At 41.4% G+C, this 21,642-nt stretch overlaps 1 protein-coding gene across 1 annotated transcript; it reads right to left on the bottom strand.

The window, feature by feature from the left end:
- Positions 1 to 29: 29 nt before the first annotated feature.
- dhrs11a (dehydrogenase/reductase 11a) lies at positions 30 to 21,606 on the bottom strand. Its single transcript, XM_074611473.1, has 7 exons — positions 21,228 to 21,606; positions 3,614 to 3,823; positions 2,665 to 2,759; positions 1,437 to 1,566; positions 1,211 to 1,303; positions 1,044 to 1,109; positions 30 to 952 (listed from the first exon to the last, which is right to left on the bottom strand). The coding sequence occupies exons 1-7, from the start codon at positions 21,357 to 21,359 to the stop codon at positions 911 to 913; spliced, it is 768 nt and encodes a 255-aa protein (XP_074467574.1). The 5' UTR covers positions 21,360 to 21,606; the 3' UTR covers positions 30 to 910.
- Between the last annotated feature and the right edge of the window lie 36 nt (positions 21,607 to 21,642).

Genomic DNA, 21,642 nt, shown 5'->3' with positions numbered 1-21,642 from the left:
GTCTGAACACAACACAGACCATAACTTACTTCTGGGCAATTGGTTTTATTTATTCATTTAAGGAGAAATTTCCACTGAAAGGTACACATTTGTAGGGTATACATGAACACAGAGTTAGTTTCTTCCCCCTACATAAGTTGCCAGTGTTTCCTTCTTACAATTCCTCGTGAATGAATCCAAAGTGCAGAACTGAAAATACACAGGCAAAAAGGTGAATAGTAGAAACCCATGTGCTTAACAGACAAGGGCACCTGTGCTTTTCCTGATTCCTTATCATGGGGGTTGAGACCTGGATAGATCCAAACAAGGGTTAAATGAATATGAACATACTGTGAGTAAAGGTGGCAGGATGGACAGCCTGTTGATGTTTAGTGACACTGGGTAGTATTGTCTATGGTTAGTGAGTATGAGACCACATCTATCTATGATCAAGTTAAGATATTTATAAAAAAAATTATATAAACAGCAATTACTCTTTCCATTTAATTTCAAAAAAAGATATGTCGTATGACCTACAAAAACAAAACACGTGCAATCAATGGCATACTCTTCCCTCTGAAGTGATGGTCGTGCAGATGACCACATAGCACAGCAGCAGCTCCTTTCTTATTTGTTCCTACTGTAGTTTTGGAGTCGGCTCAGTTCAGGACCGGGCTCAACGATTCACCAATACCAGGTCGCTGCATTCAGTAGTATTTTTGTAGTGGTTTACAGAGTCCACACGCCCCTTCATTTCCGTTCGCACAGCCTCCTTAATGCTCCAGCCCTCTTCGACCACGTCCCTGCAGACAGCTGTAGTTGATTTGTTTTTACCCCCCCAACCCACCCCTCCCCTTTGCCCAGCAGAGGTCGCTAAGGAGTCACCGTGGCTGCCGTCTGTTTGCTCCTCCTGCAGCTTCCTGTTTCACTGCTAGGACACCTGCTCTACTGGCCTCATCTGCACATCTCCAATCTGAGGGCACAAATAAAAAGGAGTTCAATAGAGAAACCGGCCACCACTCCACGCTGATGCTTTTGATGCTGTACAAGAAAGAGGGAGATACCTGGACATGAGGAGGGGCACTGAGGACAAATGTGACTGCACTGGCTATGTCTTCTGCTTTCAAACACTGGAAAGAGGAGAAAAGAGTTATTATTGATGCAACAGTACGCTGCTGTTTTCACTTTGTGAAATACGTCTTGTGACTCTCAGTCAAATGAGCACTCTTACTTTCATACTCTCATACACTGCAGCTGCTTTCTCTGGATCACTGTTGTGGTGCCGGAAGGCAAACTCAGTCTCCACTATTCCAGGAGATATACACTGCAGGGGAGGAACATGGATTAGAAAATGTACTGCTTGCGGCATACTGTATTTTGTTTATTGGATCCAATATGCGAGCAATAGCACAGGTTGAAGAAAAACCTGCACACTCTGATGGTAACAACTAACTTACTGTGGCTCTGATGTGGGTGTTTGCTTCTCGAAGCTCTTGCCGTATCCCCTCAGTCAAAGCAGTCACAGCGTATTTAGTGGCACAGTAGAAATGATCATCTGCACTCGGCACCACTCGATGCCCACCCATACTGTAACAGGTAGGAGAGGAGAGAGGGATGCGTGAGCTAGTATCCACATGTTTCTACTAGAACATGTTTACATGCTTTAATGTTCAACAAATGCTTCACTTTTAATAATAATAATAATAATAATAATAATAATAATAATAATACATTTGATCTATATAGTGCTTTCCGCTCTAACTAGCTTTGTTTGAGGGCGTGCCAAACAAGCTGCTAGGCAGATATTATGTATTACTTGGTGACATCACCACGTTATGAAAGAAAAAGGCGGGACTTGAATCAAGGCATTTCAGGCAGTTCAGCAGCAGTGTTTCCGTGGGGGAGAGTAACTCCCTTTTGGCGTGAACTTTGGGCTTTGTAACTTTGCAGACCTTTTACATACACAAACTAGAATTCCCGCCACGCGGTTGTATGCGTCCGCCAACCAGTCAAGTTGCAGTTTACAACCATGTCTGTCCAAAATGTCAGCACTACATCATTTGATCCTATTTTACATTTGTGTAAAATTGTCATAAATAGCATATGAATTCTTGAATTATGGCTAAAAGACGTGTTTTGTGAGGTCAGAGTGACTTTGACCGTTGACCACCAAAATCTAATCAGAGTCCAAGTGGACATTTGTACCAAATTTGAAGAAATTCCCTCCAGGTGTTCCTGAGTTTTTATGCCTCCAACACAGAGGCATAACAATTATATTACACACTAAAGGAAAGGGGGAAAAGGACTAAGGCATAATAGGTGCTCTTTAAGGTAATAAATGACTAATCCCTACAGACTCAGATTTTTACTTGTCATGTTTTAAATGCCTCTACTTGCTCACTTATACAGCAAGATTTCTCACAAGCCACATATATTTGTATGGTTTAATATCATATAAAAGTGCCTCAATGGGCTTTACAGGCACAGAAATAGACGGTTAAATCAATTATATAGATCTGCAGAATTTCAACAACAGGATTATAATAAATCCAATGGTTCCAGGTCTAGCCAGGTGGGGCTCACAACGGGCTTTACTTAATGCCCGCCAGATTAAAATCACCTTGAACAAACTGTCTGAGGTATTTTAATCTATACAAAGATTCAAAGGTTGTCTGTACAGCTTACCTGTTAATATTGATGATGTGGCCATCGTCCACATTCCTCTCCTTCATTGATTTGTACGCCTCACGGTTGCAGATAGACAAGGCTAAGACATTCACCTGCAGGGGAGGTGAAGACAGCAGCTTAATTTATGTTTCAATCAATCTATATACGCACTGCATTCAAATAAGACACATAACAAAAGAAAAACATTAGTCAGTTGATATCATTTGCAGAACTTAAATGTGATTTTGCAATATTTAACGTCCTGTGATGAAACTGTATCAGAGCAGCTGACTGATGTTCCCCAGGTCACTGTGTTAGACCAGCTCAACCTGCTGTTCCTGTCCAGCTTGTGGGCTCTAAGCTGCTCCCGTAGTGACATTGATAGACGCAGGTTAAAGCCAGCGTGGTGGCAAGATAGGGGGGAAGTGACCAAACAAGGTCAGCGTACAGATTAAACACAGGCTAAAAATACACTGCTGTACACATTCATATGTGGCTGCCATGACAACAGATGGACGAGCGTTACGAATGCGGGGCGCTGGAGACAGAGACTTTGGAGCAGGGGGGGTCTTCGGTGGTCAAGAGCTCAATGAATCAGACTGTAAGGTCCAAACAAGAGAAATAGTGCTGGCTTTCATTAGTGGGCCTCTGCTGTGCCAGTGCTGCTCTCTCAGAGCCAATGAAGCGGCCTCTGTGAGGGGAGGGAGGGGATCTGTGTGTGTGTGCAGAGCCACACATTTCTGCTTTAACTCTTATTCTCTGAACAACACAAGACTTCCACTCATGCTGGGCAACCATTTCAGCTCCTCCTTCTGCTTTTCTGTTTGAGTAGAGCGACCATAAAGTCAATACAACAGAAAAACGGAAGGGGATAATTCAAACCGTCCCTACTCTAAATAAATATGACGTTTCTCCCTAACTCGTTTTAGCCGAAGTGTTTATATTTGTGTGTCTGCGATCCACCCACGTCGATCATGTTCCTCCAGCCCTCCGTCTTCCCGCTGAGCAAGGGCTCATTGTGGGCCAGTCCGGCATTATTGATGCATACGTCTACGCCCTTGTGTAGCGTCTTGATTGCTGAGAACATGGACAGGATCTCCTCCTCGTTGGACAGGTCACACTTGTATGGGATGAGTGTGCCGCTGTAGCCGGCGCTCTGACATTCTGCTGACAGCTTCTGAAAAACACAAATCAGACCCGATTTAACAACAGTAGTTAGAGGATAATAAACACAAAACTTTAAGTTGCCAATAAATTGATTATCAGGACCGAGACACTGTTAGATAAGAGCTAGAAATAATTAACTTGCAGCGCCATAATTAAGATAGAGTCAGCGCCATGATAAACACCCTACCCACTCAGACACTGACAAAGCAGTGAGAACATGCAGCCATAAAATCAACACCACATCAGTTGAGGGCAAGAGGTAACCTGACAGCACCAGTGTAGTCCATCTGTCTTTTAGCCGATAATAAAAAGCATATTAATGGCACTTTTCTACCAAAATCCAAATCATGAGCCTGAATGAGAATGATGGATGGGACGCCTCTCCCTTCGGGATACAGCCGGGTCGAGCCCGCTGCGGGCTGAGCAGGCTACACTCCAACCAGGTCAGCCGGCTGCGTCCACCACCGTGGGCTTTGATACAAACTGACACACATCCCCCTGCCAGGCACAGCTGCACCGGTCACCTGATGTCTCGCTCTGGGTGCCAGTCAGACAGGAGGGGGCGTGGGTGATAAGAGCGGGGCTGCTGGTTAGACGGAGATGATGCACGGCACTGTAACACTCTGCCTAGCGTAAGCGTCTGTGTGCAGCCAGAAGGACTAAATGTTTAGAAAGTCGACCATGTAGAAGTATTAAAGAAAAAAAATCACCTTACAAAAGCTTCTGTGCCCATAGTTGGCAGAAAATGGACATCCTAACCATTTATTTACAATATTTGTCATTGTTTTGTGTTGGTATTTGATTTCCAGTAATAAATATATACATATATTTGCATAAAGCAAGCATATTTGCCCACTCGCATGTTGATAAGAGTATTAAATACTAGACAAATCTCCCTTTAAGGTATATTTTGAACAGATAAAACATGTGATTAATTTGCGATTAATCACTATTAACTATGGACAATCATATGATTAATCGCAATTAAATATTTTAATTGACTGACAGCCCTATTTTCCATGAATCCCCTGTCGTTACCCTTTGGAGTACAAGTACCCCTGGTTGGGAATCACTGACAATAGCAACAATCAACAATACATGTTGATTCTGGTCTCAGTCCTACATAAGGAAACAGCAAGGGCATATTTCCAGGTTTATCCATCAACTTCAGCACACCATGTGACATGTGATAACAGACTAGAATTCCGAGCAGCCATGAGACATATTGAGGGTGTGACCATGAGTATATAAACAACCCCAAAACTTGCTTTATAGGAAGAGCGAAACATGTTGTAAAGATAGTAAGTACATATATTCATGGCTCACAATGTTGAGCATTTTTTGTAGTGCAACTAATCCCAGTGAAAAGGCAGCATGATCATAAGTACCTGACATTTCGTGACAGTTTACAGCCAGAATATAAATGCCGAAAGCACCTGCAGGAAGTTGCATATGACACTACCACATGTGATGAAAGGTGATCAATCATCATACGTAGTAGTGTGGATTGATGGGACTACACTTCTGTTAAATGTCTGACACCTGGACATACTGTTGCACTAAGTATACTTGTGAAGCCTGCTTTTTTATAATCAGGATGAAATTGGATTGAGGGATCATTTTAGCTTTTTTTTTTTTTCTAACAATACGCGTAATAGAGTGAATGCATCCTATCTCACACTTAGGGAGTGTGCAGATTTCCCTGCTCTTCCTCTAAGCTGTTTAACTGGGATTATCCAGAGAGAAGGCATTACCCCAACAAAGCTGTCAAAATGCTAAAACACTGAAAACGCTTGTCTCATCTGTAAAGATTTAAAACCAGCTCTTTTGCCCGTGTTATATACAGGTGAACCATTCCTTTTTGTTCATTATCTTAAATGTGAAGATGCGGTCTGTTCAGCTGCAGTGACGTCTTTAAAGTTAAGTATCTGAACTGCCTTTAGACCAAAGATCTTTACTTCACACTCGCCTGAGTCCCATGAGGGACAGGCTCTCAGGCAGACTGCTGGAGAGGCTCTTCTTTATCCAGAAAGAAGGCTAACATACAGGGGAAGCTATGCCAGTGTTCTGTTGGAGGGGTAGAATTAGTTATGTTACTGAGGTTTAAGTGGGAGCAAACAGGCTGTGATCTTGGTCCAACTACAGGAAGTCTCAGGCTGTGAATCTCTCTCTGTGTGTATGTGTGTGGGTGAGTTCTGGCACCAGCTGTAGCGCCATGGCCAGTACCAGCCCTCATACTGGCCACGCCTACAGCACGCCGTCCCACAGATAAGCAACCGGGCCTGAAAGTGCAGCAGCAACATAGTTGGCAAACGCACTCTACGCACGATCCATTCATCACAGTCCAAATTGAAATTGGATATCTGCAGGTTAAGCATGTTAACTGTTTTTTAAGACAGGGGTAGAAATGAGAGCGAGGAAACCACTCAAATATACCTCGATGACAGACTCACACACAGCAGTGCTGCTAAATGAGCCATGGGGAAACACAAAATAAAACTGAAGATAAGTATATGAGGGCAAGGTGTACTGGAGGTGCACAGGTCGCGCTCAAATCAATCAAATGCAGCATCAGAATCCAATCAACCAAAATGCAAACAACTCATGACAGTAGGGTTGCAACTATCGATTAATCTGTCGATTATTTTCTTGATTAATCGATTAGTTATTTGGTCTATAAAATGTCCAAAAAAAGTCGATCAGTGTTTCCCAAAGCCCAAGATGACGTCCTCAAATGTCTCGTTTTGTCCACAGCTCAAATATATTCAGTTTACTGTCATAGAGAGGTAAAGAAACCAGAAAATATTCACATTTAAGAAGCTGGAATTATTGACTTTTACTTTCTTAAAAAATTACTCAAACTGATTAGTCGATTATCAAAATAGTTGGCAATTAATTGAATAGTTAACAACCAATCAATAATCGATTAATCTTTGCAGCTCTTCATGCCATTATGTCATTATTCTTCTCTCAATGCAGCATTCACGTTCTTACCTACTTCCTTCCAGATACCGATTCGGATACCTGAATGTGCGGTATCGACCAATAGTACAAATCCGATACCAGCATGATAATATAATATCTTTGTTGCTTTTGGGCTATCTTTGTGGAATACATCTCATCGTTGGAATGCGGTTTCCAACGTTTGTCCTTTTTTCCCCTTTGCCTTGGTGAAGTTGTCGTGCTCTTTTGCGTGGTGCGTCTTCAAATGTTTTATAAGATTGCTGGTGTTGAAATTGGCAACACTAGTGCCACCTCCTCAAAACGGAAGCCTTACATACTGTACAAATCGTCGTTTTACTGGTTTGATTTTCTACTGTGACAATATTTACAACATTCTAAAAATTGTACAAGCCTGCTTTCAAATCACCTGTACTATCAGTTACTTTCATATGGTTTTGCTCTTGGGTTGTTATGGAAGACTGCACACACAGAGCTCAAATAAAATCACTGTTTGCCATCACCCAGACAGTCTTGATAAGACCAACACTGAAAGATAAAAATTCGTACAATTCAAAAAGACAAATGATGTTACAACAGGTCATAAAGCCTTTAAATGTTACAGTAATGGGTGTACATACACCCACGCACGCAGCACTCCCGGTCACATGTGTACATGCCTACATGGTCACATTCACGGCCACTAACCCCTGCAGGGGGCTCTTATATAAGCGCCACAATGCAAGCGACATCATTGTCCCGCGCCATGTTCATCAATCATTCACCCGCTCACGTGGAACTGGTGTAAATGGACCAGAGAAACAACTCGCTAGAGAGGAGGAAATAGATAAAAAATAAAGATGCCAAAGCGCTAAAAGGCAGACGAGCTCTAAGTGGTGAGCCAGCCAGATCGATAGCACAAGGCAGCAGCCGTGAGCAGAGAGAGCTGAGAGATTAGATTTGTCTCAGGTTGACTCAGGAGGTTTCACGGACTAAAGATGGATAGTGTTATAGGCCATTGTACCCCTGCTTATTCTCTGAAAAGACTGGTAGGTGGTTAAAAAATCAAAAGATGTAATGCAGCCATAATTCAGCCAAAAAAAAAACCTCCTCCCCTCTTAATCCTTCCTGTCCCATCTCTTAAGTACCTGCTGTGATACACAAAACTATTTTGCCTGTCATAATGCATTTTCATCCTCATTACTGAGACTGTTGTCCAGCGATCACAAAAAGTGTGCAGAAGGAGGGAGGAGTAGAGGGCGGGTTGGCAGCCAGAAAGAGAAACAGAAGGAGAGTGAGGGGGAGAAAACAAAACCTGAAGCACACATTAAAATGCATTAAAGCTGATCAAAATGCTTTCAGATATCAGAATGTTTTACTCTATAATAGGGCTGTGTATTGGCAAGAATCTAGCAATACGATATGCATCATAATACAGGGGTTACGATTCAATATATTGCGATACTGTAAGCAAAGCGATATATTGTGATTTTTTTTATTAAATATTTTAAATCGATTGACAGCCCTACATTTTTTAAAATCAACTTTTAGGAAAACGGTCATAGTATAAAGAAGACATTCCCATATGCAAAAAATCTGAGGAAAAAAAGTTGACTTTTTTTATACAATCAGAACATGGAGATCTGCATTTTCATTTACCACAGTCCCTGTAACATCCAACATCATAGCACTACTTTGAGAGGGCACATACACTGAGAGGGTGCATCTCTTTGCAAATGAAATGAGTATTGACTCAGTTAATCTTTCCATGCAAAATATTAATTGAAAATCAATAGTGTTTTTGAGAATCAATACAGTATCACAAAACATAATATCACAATACTCTATATTTTCGGTACGTTCTTACAGCCCTACTCGATAAGAAGGAAGAGAACAGCAGCGAAGGACGGGTCGTGCAAGCAAGGGATAATCCACCCTATAGATGAATTCCCATAATTTAGTGTTATCACTGGAAAGTAAGCAACACTCCCCCCTAAAGCCATGAACCAGAGAGCCAAAACTGTGTTTAGCGATACCATGACATTTCACTAGGAGCTACTCCACAGAATAAATAAGTGAAGGGAAATCCATTCTTCGTTTCTTGATTTCTTTTCTGAAAACAAACAAGAAGGTCTCTGAGGAACACATCCACTTTATTCCGGTAAGCCCTATCACTCATTATCCAGCTCATCTACTATTGTGTGACGTAATCATACCGAGTGTGGGGGTCAAAGGTGATAGTGGGCTGTATAATACTATTGCAGCAGGGTAGAGGGGATGGTTGTGCGATTATCTCTTCTTCACACACTGAAAGACCGCCACCAAAAAGGTCTAAAGGTTGAACAGGGGGGTTTTACAGCACTGTCTCATCAAGACAAAGAGATAAGAAAATGATTACATTCTTAGTCAGTAACTACTCATTGGATGAGAGACAGTGTTGGAGAGGTGCTGACCGCGGTAGTGTAAAGGAAAAATAGTCGCACAAAAAAAAAAAAAAGATTTAATAATTTACCAGTGCTTCGACATGACGGTCTTCTTCAGAGTATTGAGGGACAAAAACAGCTTCACAGGCGTTAAATAGGGCATAACACACAGGTGTGGTTATCTAAAAATCAATATTTAGGCCATTAGGGACTAATCATTAGTAACTACTCATTGACACATGTTCCAATCAAGGAATACGTTTTAGCCGTAAACGTAAATAACTTTAAACCTAAACATGGCGCCTGTTGAGGAGTACATTGAGAAGTTGTACATGACAACTTGAGTATCTGGCGCCTGTGATTTATAATCTTTAGACTAGAGACAGAGCCGGCAGTCAGGTGTTGTTTTACAGACTGGTGCAACCAGTGTGGTGGCATTTTATTTTCCCAAACAAAGTGATAAAAATCAGGAAGAGGCGGCGGCACGTCTTTACTTCAAATAAGACAGAAAACAGTGCGAGGATGGCATTTCTGCCAGCTATACTTCCATGCTAGATTAACTACAGAGAGAGAGTAGGGCAGCCTTTAGTCACATATTCACATGGGCATCATATGATAAGAAATGCCTCTCCAGTTCTCTTGTTTGTAGATGAAACATGCTGAGGGGTGGATCTTCCCTCTAGTGAACCAGCATGCATCACGTGCCTCCTCCATCTCATGTGATGAGTTATTCCTGCACCTGATGCCGGCCATCGGTGCAACAACTCTGCTCTCATCGCAGCTGGTTCTAGCTATGAGCCACATCATCATTATGCATGCTACGTGTATGATAAATTGAGCCCAGAGCAGACAACAAAACACAGACATAGGGGAGTCTCATGGAGACGGTGTTGATCTGACGCGTCCAGAATGAAAACCTTTCAAACTGGGCCAGCCTGAGTTGGGTCTATTCAGCATGTGAGCTTAGAATAGCCATAAAATGTTTCCAGAATCAAACAAACACCCAGCAACAAATCCAATTTGGCCGCTGTCGAAGCGACAACAATCCAATTTGCATTCTTTCTCGTCAACACTGAACTTGGCGAACTCGAAGCGTCTCTGTGTTTGTGTTGAAGACTCGTGTAAAATGCTTTCACCACGAAGTGCTTTCCTTCGCACTCTGCTCTCTCTGCTACAAACATACATTCAATAACAAGTGCTGGCCTGCTCCTGCAGTTGCACTTAGCGTTTACGTGATGTCTTCCTCCCTTGTGAACATCAGGCCTCCTCACACACACACACAAACACGTTCTCACAGACTGCACACTCAGAGAAGAGATTTCCAGCAAGTCTTCAACAGGACAGGACAGGACGGGAAGCGCCCCACCTATCATAGCAGGAGGCCCGGGGAGGGAATGTCAATGCCAGTAAACCTTACACCTTGAAAGATGATAAGCAGAGAGGACGGCACAGCGGTGGCGCAGGGAGAGCGGCTCATAGGGGTCACTGAGCTGTCGAGACCAATCACACTGTTAATTGTATGAGACCCCAGTGATTCAGTACAAGTAATTAAAAACACTCCTGACATAAGCAATGAGAAGGAATTTAACTGATGGAAGTGTTTTTAGTAAACAGTATCTCTCTAGGGCTGTCAATTAATTAAAATATTTAATCACGATTAATTGCAAATTAATAGCACATTTTTTATCTGTTCAAAATGTATCTTAAAGGGAGATTTGTCAAGTATTTAATACTCTTATAAACATGGGAGACGACAAATATGCTTGCTTTATGCAAAAGTATGTATATATTAATTATTGGAAATTAATTAACAACACAAAACAATGACAAATATTGTCCAGAAACCCTCACAGGTACTGCGTTTAGCATAAAAAAATATGCTCAAATCCTAGAATGGCAAACTGCAGCCCAACAGGCAACAACAGCTGCCAGTGTGTCAGTGTGCTGACTTGACTATGACTTTCCCAAAACTGCATGTGATTACCATTTCTAGTGAGGTTTTCTGATGCAAGTATCTTCACTCTAGCTTTAAAACTGAGCCCGCTACAACGTCTGAAAGAATGAATAGCGGCCGAGCTTAATTAAAAATCGCAAGTTGCGTTAATGCGTTAAAGAAATGAGTGGCATTAAAATGAATTTGCGTATTATCGTGTTTACTTTGACAGCCCTAATCTCAACAGATTTTACGAGAGACTACAGTCAGAATAAATGAATAAAACTGAGCTCTTATTATCTCATTCCACCTGCTCTTGAGGATCTCAATCCATTAATCATTGACCTATTTTACTGGCTATTTCTATCTGCCGTCTTAAGGGTGCAAATCAAATTCCTTGCACATATGCCTCTCACCTTGGAATTGGTGAAGGTGAGGTTAAAACTAATGTCAAGGTGAAAATGTACTGAGGTCAGTAGTGTTTTGCACACTTGGGAACACAACAGAGATGAAAAAGGCTGATTTCTTATCATCATCCTCCACCCTTCTATCACAGATCTGTGTCTCCATTCTCACGAGTCATTGATATCCACAAAACAATCTGGCTTGCTGCTTTGGGAGGATTCATCTATGAGAAAATGCTCTTATTTGTTGTGTTGGTGACAATGTTGCTTGTCTCGGGGGGAAGAATCCATGGAGACGTGATGGATTATTACTTAGTTAGGTATAAGTCTCTGTCAGCTCGCAGCTCAAGTGGAAAACGTGCAGTCAGTGGAAAAAGCTTTCTGCATGGGTGAGACAAAGGGTTGTGAGCCGAAGAAGCCGTGACGTTAACTCGATGAGCTCAGGAGAAAATTGACACGGGAGATAAAACGGCGACTGTGCAGGTGAAGACGGCGGTGCTGTGATTTCTCTTACAGTCGATGACAAGTGACACAGCAAAAAGAACAATGTTAAAACATAATGACTGGACGATTCATATTGTATTTAATGTACATAGGCTATAGGGGTGTAAGGAAATATCGATACTTGGGAATATTGTGATATTGTGTTTTGTGATACTGTATAAATTCTCCAAAACACTGTATTTCTACAGTATAAAATACATCAATAAATACCCCACTCGTGAATTTTGAAGCTTTTATATGTCTTAAAAAAGGCGGTTGCTAACAAGTGGCTAAATGAGACTACTAAACGTCATCACGCCGACTCGTCCGCCTTTACAGCCTCGTTGTGTATACTCGCGCTCATGTGATTGTGGTGTAGTTTGTTTATAGCCTAACGTTAGCTTTTTACTTCTGGGGATTGCATTTACACTTCAAAAATCATAAAAGTGTTGTTCATTTGAGAAGATTATCTTGCTGAACAAAACGTGTAAATATCATAAACATGTGTTTGCCACAGACCTTATTTTCTGCAATAATCCAAAACCCAATGGAAAAATCCCACTGGCTTTTTGTCGAGGGGAACCAGGATATTGCTAACTTCCTGGTTGGCCTACAAAAATACATCATCCCTGCACCACTCTATACACAGCCCTAATAGGCTAAATGGGGTTTTATAATACTGAACAACAATTCAACAACCATTTAACTCTACATTTTGCGTGTCACACATATCACTAAAATTACAAAACATGAAGACCAAAACAGAAAACTATATATAGAAGAATCAGGAGGACACAGACTAAAAGAGAGACAGAAAGACAAAGTGAGACAGAGGGTACGAGACAAAGAGAGTAAAGCTGTCTGACATGACCCACTTCAAATCCTTTCTGGAGTGAAATCTATTCACTGTGAAATAACAAGACGGGCTGTCCAGACACACAACGTACATGAGGCGGTTGAGACAGCGTCCGATTTGCAGACCGAGAGTCACTGATTGACTTTTTAAGCATGACTGAGCACCTTTTACCTCCTTCAGAACGGGCACCAAATCGAAGTTGGTCAGCCAAGGTCTTAAATTAACCTTCTGGCTCGAATGCCAAAGGCTTCGTGTTTTAATTTAGAATTTACTCACTTACATAAAAGATGATTGGACTAGTCAAAAAAAGTGTAGAGGCTACCGCTTTGTGCAGAACTGCATTAACGGGAGTCTGTTTGATACAAGCCCACTGGAAATAAATGTGTTTGTTTGCTTTGACAAAGTCTAAAAAAGGACAAAGACCAGAAACAGAATATAACCAATGTATTGAAATGTTATTATCTCAAAAAGCCATCAGCCTTTGGACATATTTTATACAGAATCTCTTCCGAATCTCTTGCCCACAGGCTCTCTCTCTGTCTGTGCCAACCACAAATCTGTTTAGCACTAAAACCCCACAAATTATGTTTGCTAAATTTATCTGATCTAAAATTGCAGCGGCCAAAGCTTTGAATTTTGACAGATGCCTCTATCGTGGGTAGCCTCAAAGCACCCAGGAAATGTCAGTTTCACTATAGCAGTTCGAAATGGACTTACAATACAAATAGATGTATTAATTACTTAGAAGCAGAGTTAAGACAAATGGGACTACTTGCAGAAAGGATGGAAAAATAATTCTGCCCTGTAAAAAGCACATTTCAAATGAATGCCTGTTTAGGATATTGAATCATTCAGATTAGGGCTGTCAAAGTTAACGTGATAATACCGCATTTGTTTTAACGCCACTAATTTCTTTAACACATTAATGCGACTTGCAACTTTAAGGTTGTAGCAGAGGGTTTTAAAGCTAGAGTGAAGATGCTGGCATCATATGAAACTAGAAAAAACCTAAGGAATTCATTGGTACCAACCAAGACATACTAGCTGGTTGAGAAGGAGGTTAAATAACACTCCAAACTTGCGCTTTACCAAGGAAAAACTGGCATGACCATTTTCAAAGGGGTCCCTTGACCTCTGACCTCAAAATATGTAACTGCAAATACATTTTGAACGGATAAAAAATGTGAGATTAATCACGATTAACTATGGACAATCATGTGATTAGTCGGCATTAAATATTTTAATCTAATGACAGCCTTAATTCAGATACTTGCTATATAAAGATTGTAGGTGTATGATTTAACTGACCAGTGAAGAATGAAGAATTAGGTTTTGATGTTTCTTGTCAGCCTGCATACAGTGTGACACAAACTATACTTTCCAGGAATCATTGAATGCATATTAGGCGACCATTGAACTTGATTGATTATGTGACAAACCCCACCCCGTCCCAACTGCCTCTCCTCCCCCTTGAGCAATAGCAGCATCGACACTAATCTCCTCTACACCCACCCTGACCTCTGACCTGCACATAATGCAAAAACAATATGTGCAACTAATGATTATCTTATATTGGAAAGTTGTAGGCATACACTTAGTGACACTCATATTAGCAACCAGGCTATGGGGGATTCAGATAGCAAACTCTTTTCTACATTTAATTACAACTCAACAAGTTTCATTTGTGAAATCAAGTTTCACAAACATATAAAATCACTTTCATCTAGATTCATAACAGCCTTATGGAATTCCCCTACCAAATGTGGTAAAAGGAAAGAAATTAAAGGGGACATATTATGTTTTTGTTCTTTTTCCCTTTCCTTTTGTGCATGTTAAAGGTCTGCAAAGTTACAAATCCCAAAGTCCACACCAAAGGGAGTTACTCTCCCCCACAGAAACACTGGTTATGAAAACGCCTTGCTTGAATCCCGCCTTTTCTTCTGTAACGTGGTGATGTCACCAAGTAATACAATTTGCCTAGCGGCTAGTTTGGCACGCCTTCAAACAAAGCTAGCTAGAGCGAAGCTGGAGCACAGTCCGAAAAGTTAGGATTGGCAGACCAATCACAACCGAGGGCCAGCTGACCAATCAGAGCAGGAGGGATGGGGGGTGAAACGAGGTGCTGCAGCACAGCCGGTATGAGAAAAATAAACAATTTTTTCGAACATTAAAGCATGTAAAAATGCTCTTGTAGAAACCCAAAATACAAGTATGAACCTGAAAATACACATAATAGTTCCTCTTTAATAGTAGTCTTATATCTAATATTTGTGAGTTGTAAAGATCAGCAACTGGAGTTCATACTCCCATAACTGCGTATTTACTGCTGCATCATCTTGTGCTAGGTAAGCAGATATAATAACCCCAACATATGGGCTATGTGGGCCAGAGCGCTTTGAGAAAAAAAAGCCCTACTCAAGCAGTAACTACAGTACTCCTCTTCTTCTGAGTCACATATGAGCTCAGACTTAAAATCCTTCTAATATGGAAGAATTCTCACAATAAACTTGGGCTGTGTATTTGCAAGAATGTGGCGATACAATAAGTATATTGATACAGGGGCTATGATTCAATATATTGCGATACTGTAAGCAGGGCGATATATTATTATTATTTATATTAGCACTACTTTGAGAGGGCACATACACTGAGAGGGTGCATATCTTTGCAAATGAAATAAGTATTGGCTGAGTTCATCTTTACATGTAAAATATTAATTAAAAATCTATAGTATTTTTGAGAATCAATACAGTACCACAAAATGTAATACTGTATCGCAATACTCAATATTTTCGATACTTTCTTCCACCCCAACGAAAAACACAGTTATATTAAGTCTCTTGAGAGGATCGTTTCTCTGTTTGACGGTGATCTCACTGCATACATATGACTCTCAATGGCACACTTTTAGACTGCTCCGTCCTTCGCACGGAGGCCACTTTTAAACCTTTTATATCCCCAAACGATAAATTTTGAATGTTCTTCCAGCGAAATAAAAGCTTCTTCTTCCACTGTTCTTTAAGGGTTTCACAGGAGTTAATGAGAAGCTGCGCTGCTGCTACTTGGACGCGTCCCTGTCGCCTCCATTCCTGCACAGAGCCCATGGTGACCACACGTCTCGCTCAAGCTCGCTGCTCCCCCACTGCCAACTCCATAGTCTCACAGACAACATAACAATACCGCAGCCACAACTCTCCACTCCGCTTTCTCAAGGTTTTGTTTACACAGAAAATACAGAAATCTACAACATTTGAATACATGTCTCCCTTTCATTGTTGTTTTATCTGGTCTACTATAAGTGTGTGAATATTGCTGTTGGACAATACTGTCCGTAAAAGCTTGATTTCCCCCCCAAGTAAAGACATAAACACCAAAAGGGAAGTCAAGAACAATTACTTAGTGATGGACACTTACATCCCCCCACTAGCAGCATGCCAGGTTTGGCACAACTACAGCAAGAACCCAGTTTACATTGCAGAGAGTACAATACTGGCTTTGTCCCTCCTCGACTCACAGACAACCCTCTAAGGTCTTGTACAAGTACAAATCTGTCACAGAATGGGAGGGATGAAAACCTGTCACTTCATACAACCTGATATCAATCTCTAGTTTGGCCAAATATTTAGTTAGTTGAATTTAAGCTTTGGTTTAACCATAATCCATTGTAAAGAATAGTTCAGATTGCTCTGGCTGTGATGTAGTCAGCTCTTTAATGCTGACTGATTGTATTATGTAAAAGCACTATAAAGATTCTAAATGTTGTGACCTTGTTTTAGTCTTGCACAAGTCACAGACGGGGACTGAAACAAGCTACTGCAGTTAACTATTGACAGGAGGGGCCATGTGACCAGAGTATGAATGGAGGGAGGCTAGCTATTGTGCAATTCATACTCATGTATGGGCAAGGGTGTGTGTGTGTGTGTGTGTGTGTGTGTAGTCAAGGTGGGGAGAATGCTTGCATGTAAAAAAACAAGACCTAAGTGAAATATGGATTTCTTTTTTTAACACTAGAAAGAAAAAAAAGTAAAGTTACATGCCTGCTTGTAATTCAGGCTTTCACAACACCTTCATCAGCAGAGTTCCTCAAACGGATGTTGCTCCAATGTTGCTAAGCTTTGCCAAACTAGGTTATTGCAAACTGTAAACAGTGCAACAGCATAAACAGGTATAACAGCCACTGTACTGAGCGGCGTCATCAAGTTTGATGTAAGAAAAGTAGGGCTGTCAATCGATTAAAATATTTAATCGCATGATTGTCTATAGTTAATTGTGATTAATTGTAAATTAATCGCACATTTTTTGTCTGTTCAAAATGTACATTAAAGGGAAATTTGTCAAGTATTTTATTCTCTTATCAACATGGAAGTGGACAAATATGCTTTCTTTTACGTAAATGTATGTATATATTTATTATTGGAAATCAATTAACGACACAAGACAATCACAAATATTGTCCAGAAACCCTCACAGGTACTGCATTTAGAATAAAAAAATATTATCAAAATACAACATGGCAAACTCAAGCCCAACAGGCCACAACTGTGTGTCAGTGTGCTGACTTGACGATGACTTGCCTAAAACTGCATGATTATCATAAAGTGGGCATGTCTGTAAAGGGGAGACTCGTGGGTACCCATATAACCCATTTTCATTAACATATCTTGAGGTCAGAGGTCAAGGGCTCCCTTTAAAAATGGCCATGCCAGTTTTTCCTCGCCAATATTTAGCATAAGCTTGGAGCATTATGCAACCTCCTGTGCGACAAGCTAGTATGACTTAGTTGGTACGGATGGATTATTTAGGTTTTCTAGTTTCATATGATGCCAATATCCTCACTCTAGCTTTAAAAGTGAGACCGCTACAACTTCCGAAAGACCTATTGCGTTAAAACAAATTCGCCTCAAAGTGTTATTATCAAGTCAACTTTGAGAGCCCTGAAGAAAAGGTAAAAATTTAACCTGTGATGTATTATTCACAGTAGTGAATACACACATGGATGTACTTGGGTGACATCCTACAGAACAACACTTGTCAAATATGTTAACAACCACAGGCCTGCCAAGCCACAGTACTCTGCTTTAAGAAAAACACATTAGCTGTCTATAAAAGGTGGCTGAATGTCGGTCTTCTGCAGCCCAGTGCTGGAAGCTGGGACAAGTGTGGAGCGAGGCTTAATTATTGGCTGACAAGACAAGCAAGGTGCAGTGCCTTATGGCTTATGGTTGGGCAAGAGTTAACGACGTGGGGTCACGGACACCTGCCTTGGCTTCTGCCTTCCAGTCGATACTCCCAGTAATTAATTCATTTTTAATTAAAGCCATAAATAGTTTAATATGCGGATGACAAATTCACATGCAGTTCAAGCATAATCACCACTGGCACTAATTACTTTCAGAATAGTCACTAGTCATGATGAGACTTAAATAATGACTGGACCTGTCTTTTATTATGATCGTGGGTGTGATTTAAAGGTAGGGTTGGTAGTGCTGTTCAAATACCTTTTTTGTTGTTGAAATTCTCTTTACATCCCGACAACGATCAATAAATCAAATGATCTGACAAAAAAAGGAAAAAAATATGGTATCTCTGGCTGTCGCGGGACTGTAATAAGGCCGTCGAATCATTTCATTCGTGCCGAATGTTATGATTGGACGGGCTACCTGGGCTACCGCACTCTGCCCACGCACTCATTGCGCGTCACCAAAGTCTTCCACAAGCAGCTAGCTTGACAGCTGTGAGTACTAACAATAGCTATGTTTGTTGTTTACGTTCATTATATGCTTTTATTACACGGCGGTGTTGAATACTGGATTCTGATTAGTCAATCATGGCGTTGTGCAGTCTGTAATTTCTGTATAACAGACCATTGCTATGTATAGCAGACCATTGCTATGTATAGCAGACCGTTGCTATGGGCGCAGTCAGATGTCGGACTCTGGCGGACCGTTTTTGTGTCAAAATATTGATTTCTTCAGTAAGTAGCCGTGTAATAAGCAGGATAAAGTAGAGTGTGTCATTGTTGTGAAAGAATCATCTTCAGGGCGATGAGAGACCCCTCCGCTTCGCATCGGGGTCCACCAAAGCAGCATCGCCCTGTCGGGGATTCTTTCTCGCTAGATTTAGGGACTTTTGGAATCATAGTGCTGCTAGCTACTTTCATTGGAAAAGAGTTGGCAACACTGGGCTGGGTTTTTCAGTCCGATCATTTTTTTAAATCTAGCGTGCTCTTGCTAGTTTCTCAGCAATACCGACCCTACCTTTAAGCTCTCTGTTACACAGCTAATTGAGCATTGACCTCAAAAATGTGAAAATGTGATGTGTATTGGATAATATCTGTTCCAAACCAATCAGAAATAAATATTGCTATACAAAATCTAGGTGGGAAAAATTCAATAAAATATAAAGTATATCAATAGAACAGTTTGTAAAGTGAGATTGGGTTGTTGAAAATTGATTTTCTAAAATATATTCATGGTTATATAAAAGGTAGAAATGTGGGTAATTTTTGTCAGGATATTTTTGGGGGTAAGCCTAATGGTTGGGAGTCAGCACAGAGCCTGAGACATCCTTATACACTCTAAATAGACAATACTTTATTTACAGTGTCCCACACAGCCCTGGCACCATGGGCATCCACTGTTTGACTCTACCTGAACAGACAGTTTATTATTGTAACACTGGCAGTAGATGAAGGATGACAGGGTGACCTACTAGTTACTGTCCCACATAATGGTCAGTTGTTAGCAGGTATCTCCTTTGCTGAAGTGTCATTTGGCAAGACAACCTGCCAGCTCTGTGAATGCTGCTGCTGCTGTTGACCCTGACCTCTGACCTCACTATAGAAGGTTATATAAAAGGTAGAAATGTGGGTACTTTTTATAAGGATATTTTTGGGGGTAAGCCTAATGGTTGGGAGTCAGTAGAGAGCCTGAGACATCCATATCCATTGGCAGCCTAGAGAATGAGACTTCTCGGTCACTGCCAAAGACATCAAGAACTCCCAGCAAGCATTCTGGTGCTGTGGGAACCAACGCACGGGCATCGATCGCAGGGACGTCCACCACCAACATACATGGACGTACTGAAGAGAGATGCTGGACAGTGCTGGCGAGCTAGCCAGATGTATGGAGGACTGAGATAGCTCGAAGCTCCGCTGGAAAGCCCGTCTGAGGACGTCCCAATGATATCAATTCCGATAGTTGTATTATCACTCTTTTACATCCACTGCTATTGATTTTTGTCATCAGTCCTACTTGTATTGACCTACTAGTTACTGTCCCACATAATGGTCAGTTCTTAGCAGGTATCTCCTTTGCTGAGTGTCATTTGGCAAGACAACCTGCCAGCTCTGTGAATGCTGGTCTGCTGCTAGCCTCTGACCTCTGACCTCACTGGAGAAGGTCAACCAAAAGAAAGTGTATTTTCCAGCAAAGGATTAATAAAAATAGAGATTATAACAGATTAGGGGGGTGGTGGGAATATGTAGAGTGATGCTGGTTTAAGCATACACTTTATTTACAGTGTCCCACACAGCCCTGGCACCATGATGGGCATCCACTGTTTGACTCTACCTGAACAGACCGTTTTTTACTGTAACACTGGCAGTAGATGAAGGATGACCTACTAGTTACTGTCCCACATAATGATCAGTTGTTAGCAGGTATCTCTTTTGCTGTCATTTGACAAGACAACCTGAATCACTGCCAGCTCTGTGAATGCTGGTCTGCTGCTGTTGACCTCTGACCTCACTGGAGAAGGTCAACCAAAAGAAAGTGTATTTTCCAGCAAAGGATTAATAAAAATAGAGATTATAACAGATTAGGGGGGTGGTGGGAATATGCAGAGTGATGCTGGTTTAAGGAGCATCACATTGGGTGGGTTGTATTGTATGCCAATCTTGGGTACAATAATAATATTAATATAGGAAATCAATAACAATAGCTAGCTTGATTTAGCTATACCTCTTATTATGCCACAGCTCCTATAGTCTATAGTTATTTTGTATTAAATATGAGTCAAATATGTTACCAATGTAAAACTAGTAGGATTAATGGGGTACTTTTTAAATTAAATGGGTAAATGTTATCTAACGTTAACAACAACATCATACCTTACAAAGCACCAACTGCCTTACCAACGGCTAACGGCTGCGGTACCAACGGCTAACTAACGGCTCGACCGTTGGGGCTAACGGCTGTAACCGTTGGGGCTAACGGCTCGACCGTTGGGGCCAACGGCTCGACCGTTGAAGTTGTTAATCTAATGTTAGTTAACAGTTAACGATAGTTATCTAGTTTGTTGTTGCTCTTAACAGAGCTAGCTTCTCCCTATGAGTGGCGCTGACTGTTTTAATTATATTAAATTTAAATACCCACCTCTATTTTGTCGACATTCCTGGCACAGCCGACCACCCTCATGCCCTGCTGGACCAGTGCCCGGGCTACAGCCGCTCCGATGCCCACCGAGGCTCCGGTCACCAGGGCCACTCTGCCTTTCCACCGCTCCATCTCTCTCCACCGGTTACTGTCTACTACTGTACACGACAACTACAGCTCCTCTGACTGCTTAGTTCAAGCTGTCACCGTTGTAGCTGTAGATATGTTGTAATGGAGGGATGCAGCGGTTAATAACAACTTCCTCTCAGTCTGCTCCAGCTCCAGCTCCAGCTCCAGCATCCAGGACAGACAGCGGCGGGCAGTGTGTGCCTGAGCCCGGATCCACGCGCTCTCCTCTGGATGAAATATGAAGAGCTCTGGAGGTGAGGAAATGTTTGGTTCACATCACCTCCCA

The sequence above is a fragment of the Sebastes fasciatus genome, chromosome 16 (genome assembly GCF_043250625.1).
Source record: "Sebastes fasciatus isolate fSebFas1 chromosome 16, fSebFas1.pri, whole genome shotgun sequence".
Classification (NCBI taxonomy): domain Eukaryota; kingdom Metazoa; phylum Chordata; class Actinopteri; order Perciformes; family Sebastidae; genus Sebastes; species Sebastes fasciatus.
This window is presented reverse-complemented; position numbering and strand designations above follow the sequence as displayed.

Bases quoted from the DNA above. Each gene is read 5' to 3' on its own strand.
- dhrs11a (XM_074611473.1), bottom strand. From the start codon at position 21,359: ATGGAGCGGTGGAAAGGCAGAGTGGCCCTGGTGACCGGAGCCTCGGTG. The intron at 3,824-21,227 runs GTGGGTATTTAA...TGTGTTTTTCAG, and splicing joins GGAATGTCGACAAAATAGAG to AAGCTGTCAGCAGAATGTCA. The intron at 953-1,043 runs GTATCTCCCTCT...TTGTGCCCTCAG, and splicing joins GTGCCCCTCCTCATGTCCAG to ATTGGAGATGTGCAGATGAG.